This window comes from Natrix helvetica (assembly GCF_964273705.1).
Source record: "Natrix helvetica genome assembly, chromosome: 1".
Classification (NCBI taxonomy): Eukaryota; Metazoa; Chordata; class Lepidosauria; order Squamata; family Natricidae; genus Natrix; species Natrix helvetica.
In genome coordinates, this window is record NC_138548.1 from 285,406,992 (window position 1) to 285,426,288 (window position 19,297).

General features: G+C 41.0%; 1 protein-coding gene across 2 annotated transcripts in view; it reads left to right on the top strand.

The window, feature by feature from the left end:
- Positions 1-19,297, top strand: part of NDST1 (N-deacetylase and N-sulfotransferase 1) — a 116,437-nt gene that overhangs the window by 70,346 nt on the left and 26,794 nt on the right. For both annotated transcript variants that reach the window (XM_081942643.1, XM_081942644.1), the window contains exons 2-5: positions 7,456-8,282; positions 11,722-12,204; positions 15,159-15,246; positions 15,747-15,901. In XM_081942643.1, the coding sequence (XP_081798769.1) occupies positions 7,776-8,282; positions 11,722-12,204; positions 15,159-15,246; positions 15,747-15,901 (1,233 nt within the window). In that variant the 5' untranslated portion in view covers positions 7,456-7,775. The remainder of the gene's footprint in view (positions 1-7,455; positions 8,283-11,721; positions 12,205-15,158; positions 15,247-15,746; positions 15,902-19,297) is intronic.

The following is a 19,297-nucleotide window of genomic DNA, read 5'->3' on the forward strand; positions in this document are numbered from 1 at the left end:
TCATTACTATGAGGTCTGAATTTTACTCCAAGAAGAAAATGGAATAAACTTTTTTTAAAAAACCACAAAGGTATCGTAGTTCTAGCTTATAGCTTGTTTGTACATGAATTATTACCTGTAATCTGTTATGTAGGGCCATTATCCCTTTATCTCAGGTAGGGACAAAAATAACTGGATTAAGTTAGGTATAATCTGATCACATCTCAATCAGCTTGCTTTAATAATGTCGTTTTAAAACTTATTTTAGGTAATTGGCCTTTAAGCATGGTATAAGCAAATGCACATAAGTGCTGAAAAACAGCGGAATCGTCCAATTCACCGTTTGACCATGAATTTGGTACGGGGTGTAGCCAGAGGCTGATTTAACTATAGCTTCGGCTATAGCCATTAGAAAAGCCTCCACTGAATAGCTGGAGACTCACGCTGGCATTTATTAATATCCTTGCTTTCCCTGCTAAGATGTCAAGGTGAGAAACGGCAGGCCATCGACTGCTGCTCAGCCTCAATTCAAAGGCTGCTGCTGGCGACCTAGATGTCTCTCTTCCAGCTTTCAGCAAGGCTTAACAGCTGCAGCTTGGAAGATGGGAGAGTTGAAGAATGTTTAAAGCACTTGCAAGTGGTGAAAGGGATGCCTTTTACTGCAGATAGATAGAACAAATTGTGACAGGCAGGCCTTGCGAACATTTCCCAAAACCTGCATAAAGCAGAAGTTGATGTGCGTCAGGTGTATGAGAGCAAAATCCATGAGATAGGCAGGGTGCAATTTTTGGGGGAAAAAGATTTTTATGTTCATTTCTCATGTATGCATTGACGAATATACAATCTCATAACTGTTATTAATAATGTGTATTATCTTTTAACATTTATAACAATTTCCCCTACAATTAACAATGTAATCTAGATTGCTTTTCCATCATCTCATACATCCATCTTATTTTACAGCAACCCTACTTCTTCTTCCTTCCTTCTCTCCCTTTTTCTCTCCTTCTCTACTTTCTTCCTTCCTCCTCTCCTTTCCCTTCTCTACTTCCCCTTCCTCTCCCCCACTCCTCCCCTCTTCTTCTTCCCTTTCCTACCCTCTATCCTACTCTTACTTCCCCTCCATTTCTTCCTCTCTTTTTCCCTTTCTTCTTTCCCTCTCCTTTCTCCTCTCCTTCCCAGAGATAGGGTGTAATCTAATTGGAGATCTTGAAGGTCAACGTCTTATCTAAGGTTCACTGAATTCTAGTTGTGCTTTTCCTATGGTGCACTGGTGATGACAGATCTTACTACCTTTTCCATGGCGGTTCTGGCTCATGATTTTGGCTAAATTTCTATCAGAATTGTTGCACCATGGGTTCCTTGCCAGTTTGCGTCAGTGCCCTGTTCTATTTTTCAAATTAAGATTATTTGCATTTGGACAAAGCCTTTCCTGCCTGGCAAACCATATGGAAAAATCCAGAGGAGCTACCAGGAGTTGAATTTGGCCTGATGGAAATTTCACTGTTCGGTTATATCTAAAAGAGACAAACAATATTTTGTTTCAGCTTATTTGTTAGTTAAATTTGAATCTCATTCTTTCTTTAGAAACTCAGTTTAAAATATTTGCAGTCCTTGCCTACCAATTTTACCTTCGCTGTAGTTTTATACTGCAGGTTATTGGAGTGACAATGACTGAATGACCTCAACTCATTACTGAGATTCATAGATCTGAACCTAGATGTATTTATTTAATCAATTAATATCCTCTTCAACCCACAAATTACCGCTCTAGGAGGTTAATATAAGTTTGCAAACCAGGCCAACATCAACAAGATTTTTAAAAAACACACAAAGACAGTGTAATTGTAACTAGTCAATATTGCTGGGAGTTTCTGCTCCCTACAGATGGACTCATCCATCACATCAGTCCAGTTCTTGGGGCAAAAAAAACAGTTCTTTAAGACTTTAAAAAAGCCAGTAGATAAAGGCCATTTGAATCTTGCAGGGTAAGCTGTTCCAGTGGCTGATGCTGCAACAGACAAAGCATGCCTTCTGGCTAGGTCAGTTGATACTTTCCCACAGAGGGGACTAGAACTTCTTACTCATTTGGATCTCTTGGGGTAGGCAAACTCAGTTGGAGATTGGCAGTTGTGCAACTAACCCAGCCCTGTAATCGGGATCACCCCATTGTACGCCGCCCCGAGTCCTACCTGGAAAGGGAGCGGCTAATAAATTCAAACTTATTATTATTATTATTATCATGAATTCTTCCCAGAAGCCTACTGGAAAATAGCAACAATCCTTCTTGTGTATTCTCATCAGAGCAAATGATCACAAATTTTAAAAATAAGTCTATCAAAAGACAACCCACACCAACCAAGTGTTCTGTTTCCAAAGTAACAAGCCAATCTCCCACAAGAAGAGCTGTGCAAGAACATTATTCAGATGAGTACAAACACACTGTAGCAAGCCAGAACACCAGAAAAAAGAAAACAGACCGCCTATACAAAATGCGATACCCATGCAACAACATGGCTGATCATGCAATCACTACAGCACAACCAACACAAGCTAGGAAAAGGATAACATTGGCACACATAAAAAAACAATTTAGAAACAACCAATAGACTATTACAACAACACAGTGTCAAAGTAGCACAGAAACCAGCTATGTCACTATGCTTGTTATGAGAGCCAGTTTGATCTATTGGTTAAGGTACCAGGCTAGAAACCAGCTGTAGTCTCGCCTTAGCATGAAAGCCAGCTGGGTGATTTTGGGCCAGTCACTCACTCTCATTGCAAACCATTTCACAGGGTGGTTGTGGGGGACAATAGGAGGTGGAAGGAATAGAAGAAGCGGGATTCAATTTGAGTCAGTCACTGGACCAAAGGTTTATTCTTTCAAGCTTTTGGGCTTGTCTTGGAACCCATCCTCAGGGAACTTCTCTCTCTCTAGAATGTTTGCACACATTCACACATTCTGGGGAGAGAGAGAGACAGAGAAAGTTTCCTGAGGATGGCTTCTAGCATGAGTCTGAAAACTTGAAAGAATAAACCTTCGGGCCCAGTGACCAACTCATATTGAATCCTGCAATATTGTTGTGGGACATGCATATTTGCCTTCATTTGTGAGTATTACATATGTTTATAATCTTCAGTTATTTATCAAAATAACAATGGTAGATAAAACATACAAATAAAGAACACAAAACCAGCAATCAGAAGACACTATGCCTTAATCTCACAACATATGAATAGGTTCTACACCGTTTCAGCTGGGAATTGTAAGCATCCTAGACCAAGCTAAATTCAAAAATGCTATGGAATTTTTGGAAGCTTGGCATTCTGACAATCGGCTATCAATAGACACTCAAAAATAAACCACATTTACACCATACAAAAGAGTTAGTAAAAAAGCTAAGGAGACAAAAAGGCCAGAACATATCCTCTCCAGAAGCCAACATCAATGCAGGGATTAATACCAGGTAATCAAGCAAGAAACAGTACCCTCATCAAGAAACTATATAGGTAGACCTTGACTCATTTAGCAACTGTTTGAAATTAATGACGGTGCCAAGAAAAGTGACTTACAACCAATTGTCGTAGTGACCTTGCTGGTCACATGATTAAAATTTAGGCACTTGGCAACTGATATGAATTTACAATGGTTAATGCATTTTGGGGATTATGTGATTGCCATTTGTGATCTTCTCGGACTTCCAATAAGCAAAGTGGGGGGGGGGGGGAGACAATGACCAAATTCACTTAATGACAGTGGCAACAAAGTCATAAAATCAGGTGTGACTCACTTAACAATTGCATTTCTTAGCAGTAAAAAGTCTGATCAAATCTGTGCTTGTAAATTGAGGACTATCTGTATCATAGAAAAAAGCCATACTTAAATCAAAACTGGGAGGGCAAGCTACTGTAGCAAACCCCACTCTCACTCACACTGATAATGCTACCTAGTTGGGTAATGAAATGTCTGTAAGTAAACAACCCAGCTCAGAGAGCATCAAGGACTTCACAGTTCCTGAGCTACAAACTGTACACTCCTGTCTATTGAAAAAATGGATTGGTATATAGGCCTTTATGGTTATGGATGCCATCTGCTCTTCAAGTAGGAGATAAAAGTCCAGGAGTTGGATAGATGGAACTAGGGATGCTTTCCCTCTTACTTATGATACTCTTGTTGTCTGAGATTATCCTATGCTAAACTTTGTTTCAATACAATACAATACAATACAATACAATACAATACAATGCAATACAATACAATACAATACAATACAATACAATAGTAGAGTTGGAAGGGACCTTGGAGGTCTTCTAGTCCAACCCCCTGCCTAGGCAGGAAACCCTATACCGTTTCGGACAGATGGCTATCCAACATCTTCTTAAAGACTTCCAGTGTTGGGGCATTCACAACTTCTGGAGGCAAGCTGTTCCACTGATTAATTGCCCTCACTGTCAGGAAATTTCTCCTCAGTTCTAAGTTGCTTTCAATGTTTTTTGCCTTTTCATTTACAAAAAAATGTGTATCACATTACGGTAGTTACATGGCAGGCTGTCTCTGTTGGCCAGCCAGATTAAAATGTTCTACTAGTAGCACTTACGTATTAGGGATATAAATGCCATGCCTAACTGATCTGCCTGATTGTCCAGTCTGTGTAGGGAAAGAGCTGTTGTCCAGCATACTGGAAAAGCTCTTTAGATTCAGAGTAGTGTCTTCCTATGGACTGATGGAGCATCTACCCTAGGGAGCTTTAGCTTGTGGGAAAACGATAATTGTGATTCATTCTTTGTGCTTTAAAAAGTCTGAGTAATGTCTGATTAAGATTTAATGAAGAGTAGATTACAAGACTGAGCACTTCACAACCACATTTTGGAAATTTTGCCAGATGTCTCAACTTGCAACTGTGAATGGGAGGGGGGAGAAGGGGGGCTTTGTCCTCAGCTGTAATAATGAAGTGTCACTAAAAAAAAATCAGTAAGGAAAAATATTGTGGCAATTAAACTTCAACCTTAATGGATAAACTAAACATAATGGTTTAACCTACAGTATCTGCACTTAGTGAGCCATAGCTTGGAAATAAAAAATTCTGCCGCTGTAGGGATTGATCTTTTTCAGATCAAAGCAGATATGAAGAAGGTGAAATGTATCCTTTCTTTTCCCACCTACCCCCAAGCACTGCTATTTGCATTGTAAGGAAATTCATAATCTGTAACAGTGGGGATTTTCTTCCTGGTGCTAATATTAAATACAGAATTTTTTTCCCCCTAGGATAAGAGCAGAGGCACAGAAGAATATGTTTCATGTCATATACCTGCTGTGCTCTGGATTATTATCAGTCTCAAACCAAAGATAGATTTAACTTTATGTCTCATTTAGTCCTAAAAGGAAATTCAGATGGATGTTCAAAGATTGGCTTTTACTGAATAAGAATACTGTGTGGAATTGTCGTGATCTAACATGCTCCACACGTTAGGGATACATTTGCTAGCTGGTGCTATTACTTTGTCTATTCTTTGCATCCCTGGAAGCAGGAATGCCAAAAGTTACATCTATGGGAAAAGTAATATTGTGATTAAAGAAAATATGAAGGTGCACATGTATGATAACTGATCTAGCTGTGAGCTGACTGGCATTATGGCATGCAAGTCAAATCTGTTCACCTCTGTGGGCAGTATGACCATATCTATGTGAAATGCTGCGCTTTCTATATAAGGTATCGTATTCTTCGGAGTATAAGACGCACCATTTCCCCCTCAAAAAAGAGGGTGAAAATCCAGGTGCATCTGAAAGACTGAATACAGCATTTTTGGCCTCCTGAAAACCCGCCCCCTTTGCAAAAATGGCCGTCCATAGCCTTTAGGAGGCTTCCAGAGTGCTCCTGGGGGCTGTGAAGGGCAAACATGAGTGAAAAATGGGCTGGTTTTTTGCTCATCCCCCACCCCCCAGCACTCTATAAGCCTCCTATAGGCTATGCATGCCCTTTTTTTGGACAAAAAACGGGCCCGTTTTTCATGAAAAATGAGCCATTTTTAGGAGGTCTGCAGAGTTCAAAACCCTTTTTTTTACATTTGCCTCTTCAAAATCTTGGTGCGTCTTATACTCTAGTGCGTCTTATACTCTGAAAAATACAGTAGTTGTTTCCTCACTCCTCTTGTCTTTATTTGGCAGTTGGATTAATTTGCACCTGGCTCAGCTTGGGTCCTTGGAAAGATCACTTCCCAAATACTCTTTTAAGCTTTGTAAAATTACTTGTTGACCGAGAAATTGGAAAACTTGCTGCACTGATCTGCAATGAGAGAATAAAGAAACCGGGCTGGCCTCTTAAAGATGGGATGGGTGAAATACACATTTTCTATTTATCCTCTTTATGCTTTCCTGAAGCTGTCTTGTGTCGATGTGTACTTTGAGGGTGTTCTAAGCTGCAGGTAAAATGCTCCAACCATTTGCATTGAATAATGTTCTCCTCCTTGGAAGTGTAGCCTTGGAATGGCTCTTTCAGTGGCTGCCTGTGGGAGAACATTTGTAATTGTTTCATGTTTTTGTTCCACGGGTGAAAGCTGGGCTGAGGACCCCTCTGGCCTTTCCAAGCATACAAAGCAATGGCAGTATTGCTTACAGTCCTCTACACTGCCAAAGTATTAAAGGCTTCTTGTGGTGTGTTGGCAAGTGATTGACACTAAGCTGAAGCAGGTGCAGAGAGTGTGGCGGCTACCTCAAAGTTACGTGGGAGTGATCAGCAAGACTGGGAAAACAAACTATGGGTCCTCTCTAAGACTGTTGCATGTATAGTTCTCTGAAGGGCAGATGGCTTTTTTAAAAAAAAAAATGATGCCCTGAGATTGAATTGAGGGTGGGGTTACTGCAATCTTACATTTATACTGTAGTTTCTCTATAAAGCTAGTTGACCTTGGTTGAAGTTAGTCTATTATTCTCTTTTTCTCTTCAGCAGATTAAGGCCTGAAAAAGATCCAGTTTGCATGTATATATATATTTTATGCACGAGCCTGCATTTTATCTTCCTTAGTTATTTCTCTGACTCCTTTCTTCTGCTGTTTATGTGGGCTTAAATAGCCTGGGAAACTTTTTTTTTTTTAAAAATGAAAGAATGAAAAGAATTGAATGCTCTGGAAAGAAAAAAGAGCATCCCTAATCATCCACCCACTGGCATATTCTGCTCTCCCAAAGAATTGGCTTAACAAGTCCAGCTTTTATTATGCAATAGTGGCAAAAAGTTCACTGCATGCTACATGATACCGAATAATAATAATAATAAACCAAAACAAAAGGGAAAAAACCACTTATCTATGGGTATAATGAATTTTCTCCCACTCCAACTGCAAGAGAAGCCAAGTAGATGTGAGAGGCCCATACATTCTCTGTTTGGAAACAAACGTCTTAAGAGGCAGAGCTTCTGTACTGGGAGATGAGGCTTTTCTTCCCCACTGCTAACATTTCACCCCCTTTACTTCTGTTCGCAGACCCAAGGAATCACCATGTGGTCCCGCTTCTTGAGAACAGTTCCCGAAGGCCAAGGCTGTCAGATTTCCATCCTAATAAAACAGTGATGATGAGAAACTGTTGGTATTTTTATCTGAGAAAGGAACTTTGAATGGATTTGCCATGGTGACATGAAAAAGGACCAGGATGGATAATAGACTGTCACAAGGGCAATTCCATACATGTATGGCCTCTTTGTGAAACTATCTCCAGTCTTTCCTGAGCTGAGACCTGGAGGGAGGGAGGGGGGAAGGGTGGGTGGGGTGGGGAAGGAACCTGAAAACTCTTTTCCAAAGCAAGGATGACTTTAGTAAGGATCCGGAGGAGCTTCCGGCACGTATCTCCTCAAGTGGTGCTCTTCTTGCTCTTTGCCTTCTGCCTGCTCAGTGTTTTTGTCTCCGCATATTATTTATATGGGTGGAAGAGAGGACTGGAACCCTCTGGCGATATCCCGAGCCCAGACTGTGATGAACCGAAGATTGCTCCTTCACGCCTGCTACCAATAAAACCCATCAAAGTGGTAGATTCTTCTCGGACTGACCCCTTGGTCCTTGTGTTCGTGGAAAGCCTTTACTCTCAACTGGGACAGGAGATTGTGGCCATCTTGGAATCTAGTCGTTTCAAATATCTGACAGAGATTGCTCCGGGGAAGGGAGACATGCCTACATTGACTGACAAGGACCGAGGGCGCTTTGCACTTATCATCTATGAGAACATCCTGAAGTATGTGAACCTGGATGCCTGGAATCGTGAGCTCTTGGACAAGTACTGTGTAGAGTACGGTGTAGGCATCATTGGCTTTTTCAAGGTATTTCAAATTTGAGAAAGTGTTTACTTAAATGATGGGAAGAGGAGAAGCGTTACATGACTTTTGGAGATAAGATTTGAGCAACAGTGAAAAGCAGAATAGTATATGTTAACTTGTTCCTATTGCACAATGAAGTTATCAAAGGGGAACGATGAAATTTCAGGTTATAGTTCCCTTTCCTGATTTCTTGTGAGATGATTCTTTGTTAATATTTCCCAAGGTCTACTTGTGCTTCTCTGCAAAAACAAAGTGAACCGAGTAGCTAAGTAGTCTTTATTTTTTTGACATGCAATTTTGCTTGTTTGTCTTTGCATCTCAGAGGCAGAGAAATGTTTCACACCTGAGATTTTAAGAAGGTCAGAGGCATGCAACACAATATTGTATATCCTAATCAGATACTTGCTTCACATTTTATGCATAAAAATAGATGGTAATACAAAGACAGTGTAAGAAAGCTTTCTCCTAGCAGATGTCTCCATAGCTGCTGGCCTGAATCATTTATCTTCTTAGCATGGTTATGGTTGCTGGGAAGAGTGGGAATCTGTGAGTCCAAAAGGACACTCAAATTACTCACTGGTTTGACTAGGGAAGTCACCCCCAGGCAGAATTAAAGATGGAGAATTTCCAGAATCATGGACCCTAAAAATCCACGCACACTCAGTTTTGCCAAGGTTGAGATAAAGGTACTGGGAAAGGAGCTTGATGGCATTACTTGATTAGCCAAGGCAGAGACCTACAGCTCTGCCATCAATGTACAGATGACTTCCCCCAGCTGCTTCAGGTGAATGTTAAATGCAACCCTGAGGTACCCCAAAGCAGTGGCCTGGAATCGACCCCTAGTGAAAAGAGGCAACCCCCATAACACTGTGTGCTCCATTTCTAGAAGGATATCATCATCAGTGGTATCAAAGGCCACTGAAAGGTTAAGGAGACACAAGATAAATGTAGTACTCCTATCCAGGGCCCACCAGAAGTTACTGCCAAGCATAACCAATGCTACTTCAGTGCTGTGGCTTGGAGTGAATATTGACCGGATAATTTGTTTTGTTTTTTCTAAAGCCCTCTGGAGTTGTAAGCCAACCATCTTCTCAGTAACCTTTCCCCAAAATTCCAACTGGTTTTGTGTCTAAGGTGGAACTAGAAGTCACAATTTCCCAGTTTTTAACCTGGTTCTTAATGAGTACTATATTTGATCTTAACTAAGCTGCTGTGGTGTGGCCTGAAGATCATAATAAAGGTTTAGATCACAGGACTTACCTGCTTGAGTTACATGTAGGCAAACTCATTCTCTCATTCTCTCTCTCCCTCCCTCCCTCTCTTTGTGTACATATGAACAGTGCCTTTTGAAACATTTTTCGTTCTGAGAGCCATCTATATTTGTCCCCTGAAAGCCATTTTGGGGAGTGTGGGTTAAGAGAAAGAGAGGAGATTAATAGTCAAGGGGAATATTTTGACCTAAGTTTCTTAGGTCCCTTATTTGACTCTGTGTGTGTGTGTGTGTGTGTGTGTGTCTACACACACACACACACACACACACACACACACACACACACACACCTCCTACAATATTTTGAATCAAGGGCAGTGCCATTATTTATTTTGCATTAGCTTAATGGCAGAGACATGCAGCCAGATGCTATGAGCAGCTCTGGACTCTGTGAGGAATTAAATGAACCATCATAAATTTAAATCCTGACATTTTATAATTCTCAGAGTGCACGAGCACTGGATTCTTGCTCTCTGCAGCAAACCTTGAAACAAGTAACCTATTCATTTCTTATTAGGTTGCTTGTGTCTGTTCAGAGAAAAAATGCCATCTGGAGTTTGAATGCTAGAGAGCGGATTCCCCCACCCCCACCTCCAGAGTTGTTGTTTTGTCATATCCAGTGTCACATGGAAGCGCCTTCAGGATTTCTGTTCTCGGTGCTCTCCTTCCCTTCAGTCTGCTGATATTTAAATTGGAGATAAGTAATGACTGGATTCCATTCTCCTCCTTTTATAACGGGCAGCTGAGAGAAGATTTTTTAAAAATATGGTGACGTTTGTAAAATAATTAGTTTATGTACAATTAACTAGCCCAACCCACTGCACAGGGTTGTGGTGGGAAAATAGGAGGCAGACCAAGTATTCTGTTTGCTTGTCGCCTTGAGCTCTGGATTCTTCTTCTAAGAAAAGTTTCACGTTAAAATTGGTAATAAACTGCTCCATGTTCCATTGTGAACCGGATCCTCCGGTTGCTGAAATGCATATACTAATGTCATTCTTATGATTTGACTGAAGATAGTAAACATGTTGACTGTTTTAGGAACCTAATTTATACTTTAATCAAGAGCAAAGCCTCAGTGCTTCTAAAAGAAGGCTCTGGGTGGGATAATAAGTAAAATGATTTCAAGCATATTAAACTAAATTTAAATTAAAGTTACAAAACTCTCAAAGGTTCTTTTTCAAAAGGCAACTGGACTTATTTTTCCCTCAGGAAGAGGAAGAAGTAGTTTAGCTTCTCATTCAAGAAGCTTCATCGGTTCTGGCAGGATGGTGGGGGACAACGGAAGCAAAGTCCACATTCTGGATAGAGAGGACCGTTGGCTTGAAAGAAGGGTAAAAGAGGCCATTTATGTTAAGATGGAGCAGCCCTCTCTCAACACAGGGGGAGGGATAATGTAGAATATTGGCTGAAGGATGAGGCAGGACACGATCTGAGGAAACTAACAACCGCTTTATTTAACAACAGCAAAGCAACTATGTACACCACCTATCTCCTATCTACCATGCAGCAGTTCCAAGAAGATGCCATCCCCACTTGCACTCTGGTACGGGTGACCCCGAGGGACCTCTCTGGCCTCAAGAGCTCTCAGGGAAAGTGCTAACGATCAGATGGCTGCAAAGAAATATGATTCCCCCCCCCTCAAAATCCTGTCAGAAGAAATCCTTCCATTGCCCACACCATCCTGTCAGAACCGAAGAAGCTTCTTGGATGAGAAGCGAAAAGTATTCTTCTTCCTCAGAGGAAAAAAAACCAGTCTAATTGCCTTTTGAAAAAGCACCTTTGAGACAACTATGGCCTGAACGACTGAAAATATCCACAGACTTAAAAGTTGCAGTAGTAAGGTCACCCTCCATGCCTGTAATAATTTTCCCTACCAGTTTATATTACAAACAAGAATTCAACTGTGGCTTCTGGATGCTGCATGAAAGCTTTTGAACGGGGGAGTTTTTGATTTATACATCTCTTCTCAAAGTGTTTAGTGTCCTTTGGTCTTTTAGTCCTGAAGTTGGACTTGCCAGGCAACTAGGACACATTGTGCTTTGTGAAGAGTAAAACAGAGAAAGTTACCTCCCTGATGGTAAGCTGAAATTCTCCTTGCTTGTTCTTGTTTTTACTGTTGTGTGACAACTTCCAGTCTGAAGTTGTCATTCAGTTCATGTGATCTCTTTACAGGCGAACGAGAACAGCTTACTGAGTGCTCAGCTGAAAGGTTTCCCCCTTTTTCTCCACTCCAACCTTGCACTGAAGGACTGCAGCATCAATCCCAAATCACCGCTGCTGTACATTACGCGGCCCAGTGAGGTAGAGAAGGGACTTCTTCCAGGGGAGGACTGGACAGTCTTCCAGTCAAACCATTCCACATATGAACCAGTCCTCCTCGCTAAAACCAAGTCAGCTGAATCCATCCCACACATGAGCATTGATGCCGCACTTCATACCACCATCGTACAAGACCTGGGACTCCATGATGGCATCCAGAGAGTCCTTTTTGGCAACAATCTCAACTTTTGGCTACACAAACTGGTCTTTGTGGACGCTGTTTCATTTCTGACCGGCAAAAGGCTTTCACTTCCCCTTGACCGTTACATCTTGGTAGATATTGATGACATCTTTGTTGGCAAGGAAGGCACACGGATGAAGGTGGATGATGTCAAGGTAATTGTTCTACCAGCATATTGTTCTTTGTTTTATGGTTGTGGGTTGATGTGGGGCCTATTGACCCTCGAGTTCATTTCATTAAAGGAAAAGTTTAAATGGGTTTCATTGATGCTCAGATCAGTGACCTAGATCACAGAATTCTTGTTGCTTGTTCTATCTGCTAGCGTAAAGTTTGGATTGCAGGTGCCTAAACTGGTTTAGCTATAGATGGGTGCACATGCACTGACATGAAACACTTTGCATACAATGGGAAAGTTCTGTATGTGTGGTGCTAGACAATCTTTTGACATCTTATGAAAAGTACAATTTCTCTTGAAAGGAATTTGTTTTGAGAAGAGTATTTTATAAGCAACTGACCAATAAACTCTGATCTTGGTCAAATGTTAATCACTAAAGGGAGGAGGAGGGGGAGATGTGGGATCCTTTGAGCCGTAAAGCAGACATTGCTAGTTACAGCAAGATGTTTTTGAAAAGTTTTATTTCATATCATTAGCTACTTTTAGAAGAACAGCAAGGAAAAACATAAATCATACAATATGCCCAGAATTACCCTGTGGTAAGTAGACAGATAATACATTTGATAAGTAAAAATACAATAAATTGCCTTTTAAATTACTGGCCATTATTTTTCATATTTCAACAAAAGTAGAGGTGGCTACTGAACCCTCTAGTTACTCATTTAATTTTAATAAATATGTATCAGTCAACAGTAGGGACACGGATCAGTGGCTAAGATGCTGAGCTTGTCAATCAGGTCGGCAGTTCAGCGGTTCGAATCCCTAGCGCCATGTAACGGAGTGAGCTCCCGTTACTTGTCCCAGCTTCTGCCAACCTAGCAGTTCAAAAGCAGGTAAAAATGCAAGTAGAAAAATAGAGACCACCTTTGGTGGGAAAGCAACTGCATTCCGTGCGCCTTTCGCATTTTGTCATGCCAGCCACATGACCACAGAGACGTCTTTGGAAAGCGTTTGGTCTTTGGCTTTGAAACGGAGATGAGCACTGCCCGCTAGAGTTGGGAGCGACTAGTATATATGTGTAAGGCGAACCTTTACCTTTATCAGTCAAAGGTTCAAATAGCAGGTGCTTCCTGACTAAAGACCCAGTTTGGCAAGATCTAAATGTGCTGAATGAATATTTAACATTTCTCCTTATATACCCCTACTTATAAATAGAACTTATCTAATGGATACCCAACGTGGGCGCGGTTCATAAATGATATTTCAAGTGAATTTAAATATCTGTTCCTATCAGAAAGGTGATATGTGAGTCCAAAGATTGCTTTATTAATTGTGATCTCTGAACTTGTATATTGCATAGTACATCTGTAGTTTACATTATAGCTGTTCTGTAAAAATAAACTTCTACTAAGGCATTTGAATTAATGAAATGCATGTATTAACACATGTTAATGAAGACAAATATCTGAACTAGCATACATTCTTGTTTCACTTTCTATGGTAGCATGGAACTTGATGATGTCCAGCTTTTATTTTGTAACCTCGAGGGCAGTACTAAAATATTTTTCATTATATAAGATGCTTCTTCCTTTCACTTTTTGAAAGTGAAAGTTTCAGCAGGAATTGTAGATTGGCCCTTATGACATTCAGTCAAGTATTGCAACTCTAATGTTAGCAACAGCCGTTCAAGAAGAAGACAGGATGCTGTTTGCACATTTCATTCTTCAGTACGTTGTTGAATGTTTTTGAAATCCAGTCGATGATAGTCAGCTTTTCAGAAAGCAGGAATATCAAATTTAGAATTACCCATTTAGGGAACCAAGTGATAATTAAATAACATTACATTAATAGAAAGAGCAACGTTCTAGTAATAGAGCAAGAAAGAGCAATAGAAGAGTAAAAATACCACTATAACCATGGCTCAAAGCTGTTTCAAATTTGAACAAAGATTATGCGAATGTGATCAATGTCTGTGATAGAATGTCCAGAAACTTCCAGTCGTGTGAGTAATTGAGCAAGGAAGTTTCTGTTATCTGCAGTAATCCATACTCATACAGTAAACCATGCTATATATGGGTTTTTGGCAAAAAGTATGGGAAATTCAGGAATTAATAGAATAATAGTTGGAAGTTCTTCTGATTCAACCCTCTACTTGAGCTGGAGACCCTATACTATTTCAGACAGATGGTTGTCCAATCTTGTCTTAAAAACCTCCAGTAATGGAGCACACTCCGGAAGCAAGCCGTTCCACTGGTTAATTGTTCTGCTAGAAAATTTCTTCTTATTTCTAGATTGGTTCTCTCCTTTCCACCCATTGCTTCTTGTTCTGCCTTCAGGTGCTTTGGAGAATAGGTTGACCACCTTTTTTGTGGCAACCTCTTAGATCAAGTCACTCCTAGTCCTTTTCATTATTATTATTCTAATTAAAGTAGACATACCCAATTCCTGCAACTGTTCTTCATAGCTTTCAGCCTCCAGTCCCCTAATCATCTTTATTGCTCTTCTCTGCACTCTTTCTAGAGTCTCCACATCTTTTCTACATCGTGGTGACCAAAACTGAATGCAATATTCCAAGTGTGGCCTTAACAAGGCATTACAAAGTGGTACTAACACTTCATGTGATGTTGATTCTATCCCTCTGTTAATGCAGCCTAGGACTTTGTTGGCTTTTTTGGCAGCTGCAGCACACTGCTGGCTCATATTTAAGTGATTGTCCACTAGGACTCCAAGATCCTTTTTGTAGTTACTATGATTGAGCCAGGTACCACCTAGTTCACGGCTGTGAAACTCGCGGCCCGCAGGCTGATTGCATCATGCGCTGGCCCTGCCTTTGCCCGGTTTAGCAAAGGGGAAAAAAGTCCCAATACGTTATTTGATGCTGCCGTGACAATATGGTTTGACACCCCTGGCCTACTTCAAATAGCTTTGCAGGTTATGTAGATTCAATCTTTTTTGTAAGCTACTCTTTTAAATTCTCTTTTCTCCAACCTGTAGGCTTTGTTTGATACTCAGAATGAACTACGTACCCACATCCCAAATTTCACCTTCAATCTGGGCTACTCAGGGAAATTTTTCCACACAGGTAAGAATACAAATGGCAAAGTTTTCTTTGTAGCCTCTCAAACCTTTTATTTTCTGTGACTGGTAAAAATGTACCTAATATAACTTGAATATGCAAGTGTCTTAAAGCTTTAGGGCAACTGTAAGAACCCAAAGTCCTTCAAATGTAATCTATAACAACAGGCATCCTTTGTTATCTTTTATGATGTCTAAGGCTGCTGAGATTTGTACTTTATAAACCATCTGAAAGGCCACAGGATCTCACCTCTGCATTGAGTTCTGGACATGGAAATGATAGTGTTGTATGTCTGGTTAATAAAGAAGAGTGATTACTCTATTCCTTTCTACTTGGGGAGATCCAAGGTTTTTGGGTTAACTTAATTCATGCAGTGTACTCCATTTAATGCTGCTCAGTGTAGAAGCTGTCAGATTGTGTGGTATGATTTTGTGAAGCCCTGCCTTCATTTGTGGCTTAAACATTGCATCATGATGATGATGGTGATGATGCTTTGGTCCTGGCAGGTACAGATGCGGAAGATGAGGGAGATGACCTTCTGCTCTCTTATGTGAAGGAGTTTTGGTGGTTCCCCCACATGTGGAGTCACATGCAGCCTCACCTTTTTCACAATCAATCTGTGTTGGCAGACCAAATGGCCATGAACAAGAAATTCGCCCTAGTAAGTAAAATGCTGTCCAGAATTACTGTTGTAGTGAGGTGGGCGGGTTTTATAAAAAACAGAGGATAGTTTGACCATGTATAATTATTAGTTTGCTTACTTCCCATCTAGAACCAGTGGCTATAACAAGCTTATCATTGCAAAATGAAACAGGACATTCCCAGAACAGTGGTGACTGTACATTAAACCACTAAAATGAGAAAGTCTTTAAATACTATGGATTTGTAACCAGTTGAATAATTATTTCAGGTAATACAACCTGAAGCATTGCATACACGAAGAGTGGAAGGTTTGACTAACGGAGATTCCCAAATTGTTTCGATTCATGGTGCTTCTAGTAGTTCCCAAATTGTGCGCTGCTGTTTTTGTCCTCGTGTGTGTCTCCTGCAGCTACTGATCTGCAACTGCATTTTTTTTTTTACTTTTCACATATGCTAAAAAACAAATAAGGGTTCTTATGACACCATCCAAATACCTGTTTAATACATGGTTCCAGTAAATATCATACTATTGCCTACAAGTCTTTGTTTTAAATTTAAATTGGGATTTTGCTACTATACTCCAGAAAGCTTAATACTTATCTCCAGAACCACACTGATGGTTGGTTGTGTTGCATGTGAGCTCGCAACATTATTGTCAATGTAGGGATTCGCTGGAAGGTTCCTTTTCCTAGTAAGGACATACAGAGATAGGTAGTGTTCCGAGTATCTCTTAAGTGGCTCAGTTCCACATGAGCATTTTTTTTTCTATTTTAGTAGTGATTCATTCCTGGTGCTCCCCAAATTTTCCTAATGTACTGTTCTAATTTTAACATTTAGCATATTACTCCATCACATCCAGATGCGGCTGTGTTGGAATGTGCACCTGTAACAGCATAGGGAGAGGATTTGGCCAACTTAGAGCTTTCCCAGAAAGAGGCCCAGACCAAGAGACTGCATGACCCAAAGCTGGAGGGGAGAGTGAGGAAACGATTCAGGGTAACGGCACCCTAGAATCTCTCAGGATATACTAGTAGTTTAGAAAATTATAGCTTTAATTTGGCAAGATTCTGTCCACTTACATGAACGCAAATAAAGGATTGAACTTGGTTGGGTCTTGCTGTCTTGTCTCTGGGCTTGGGCCTGACATTAGAAAGTGTATGTTAAAATATTACTATGCTACTTTCAGTTGAAAAATAACCTAAAAACTGTTTATTCAGTCAGTGTTTTTGCTAGATAATTCCCAACATCTTTCAGCACAGTACTTACCTGACCTTGTGAAATTACTTCCTTTTTAAAAAGAGCCTGCAAAAGATACTTCTTAGGGGTATGAAGTTTTGGAAGTGTTATTCACACTATTACATTAATTAACAAAAACTAAATTAAAAGGGAGAGGAAAACAAAGCGTAATATTGTAATTTTGCAGAAGGCGCTTCTTAAACTGCAGGTTGTCCTCAGGTTACAATGGCAGTTGGGATTGGAATTGCTGTTGCTAAGCGACACAATCATAAAGCATGAAGTCAAGTAACAACATCAATTAGAGAGACAAGAATCCCTATTGCTGTTGTTATCCCAAGAGATACAGGTCCGTTAAGTGAGAAGTGATGGCACTCCCAGATAACGAACACAGCTTGCTGCGGGAGCAGGAGGTGGGGAGAATTGGTGGGAGGGTGCATTAGAGTTGGAGGTGAGGTGAGGCCCAGTGCAGACCACACATTAGTGCAAGAAAGCTTGGGGATAGATAGCATAGTATAGAGCAGGAGGGCTGGGGGTAAGGAGTGCAAGCGCAGGAAGACTGTGGAGGTGGATGGCATGGCATGAATGGAATGAATGAGCTGGAAGGAAACTTGGAGGTCTTCTAGTCCATCCCCCTGTTCAAGCAGGAGAACCTATACCATTTCAGACAAGTGACTGCCTAGCCTTTTCTAAAAAACCTCCAGTAATGGAGCACCCATGATTTCTGAAGGCAAACTATTCCACTAGTTAATTGTCCTCACTGTCAGGAAGTTTCTCCTAAATTCCAGGTTGCGTCTCTCTTTTATTAGTTTCCATCCTTTGTTTCTTGTCTTGCCCTCCAGTGCTTTGGAGAATAATTTGACTCCCTCTTCTTCGTGGCAGCACCTCATGAGCATAGGAAGACTGGTGGGATTTACCAGAGCGACTTGCAGCTGGCTTCCTTATTCATGGGAAGTCAGCAGGAAAGGTCGCAAATGGCAATCATGTGACCATTGGATGTTGCAACTATCAACATCTGGTTGCAAAGAACCCAGATTGTGACATGTGGGTACTGACGCCACAATTTTGAGGACTGATTGTAACCACCACTTGTTCAACTTTGTCTCAACTTTGAACAGTTGCTGAACAAGTGGTCACTAAGTGAAGACTGCACATACTGTAATCCAATGCTTTGGATTGTTGCCTAGGATTTGTTCATATTCTACAGCCTAGCGAACCTATGGCACGCATGCCACAGGTGGCACACAGAGCCATTTGTTAGGGCATGTGAGGTGTTGCTCCGTCAGCTCCAGCACTGGCCAGCTGACTTTGATCTTCTTTTGAGGCTGTTTTTCACCCTCTGGAGGCTTCCTTGAAGCCTCCGGAGAGCGAAAAACTGGCCCTACGGGCAAACTGGAAATTCAGAAATGGATGAGAAATGAACAAACCAGGACTTCCAGTTTGTCCCTAGGGCCATTTTTCGCCCTCCGAAGCCTTCAGGAAAGTCTCCTGAAGGCTCAGGAGGTCGAAAATCGGCCCTACGGACAAACCGGAAGTCACCATTCCTGAACTTCCGGGTTCCCTTTAGGTCTGTTTTTCGCCCATTAGAGGCTTCAGGAAAGCTCCTGAAACCTCCGGCGGGCGGTGTCTGTTTTCACGCTCCCCAGGCTCCTAGAAAGCCTCAGGAATCTGGGGAGAGCGAAAAAAACGTGCCAAAAAGGGGGGCAGTGGTCACATGTGCATGTGCCCAGGGTGTATGTGTTGTGTGCATAGCATTATGGGTGTGGCATGCCCATGCATGACACACACACCCTGTGCTCTCCCCCCACCCCCCGCTTTTGGCACGGGAGCCAAAAATGGTTAGCCACCACTGCTCTACAGCATTGCGGTATTTTTTAACTGCTGCTTATTCAAATGTGTTTTTAACAGCATTTCTTAATTTCCATAAAAGAATTGTTCAGATGTGAAGTAGAATATTTTCCAGTTCAGCAGGGTAGAAATTTAGTATTTGTTCACTTATCTATCTCCTGAAAAACTGTGAAGCATAATGATTAAAAGTCATCCGGCCAGTTCTGTACAAAACCTGCTTTAAATTGAGCATAAAAGCCTGTAGAAAAACAGGAAACAATAAGACTTATGTAATGCTAGCTACTCAATCCACTCCCTGGTCTGGCTAATTCAGCAAGAGCAAAAAATATATTTT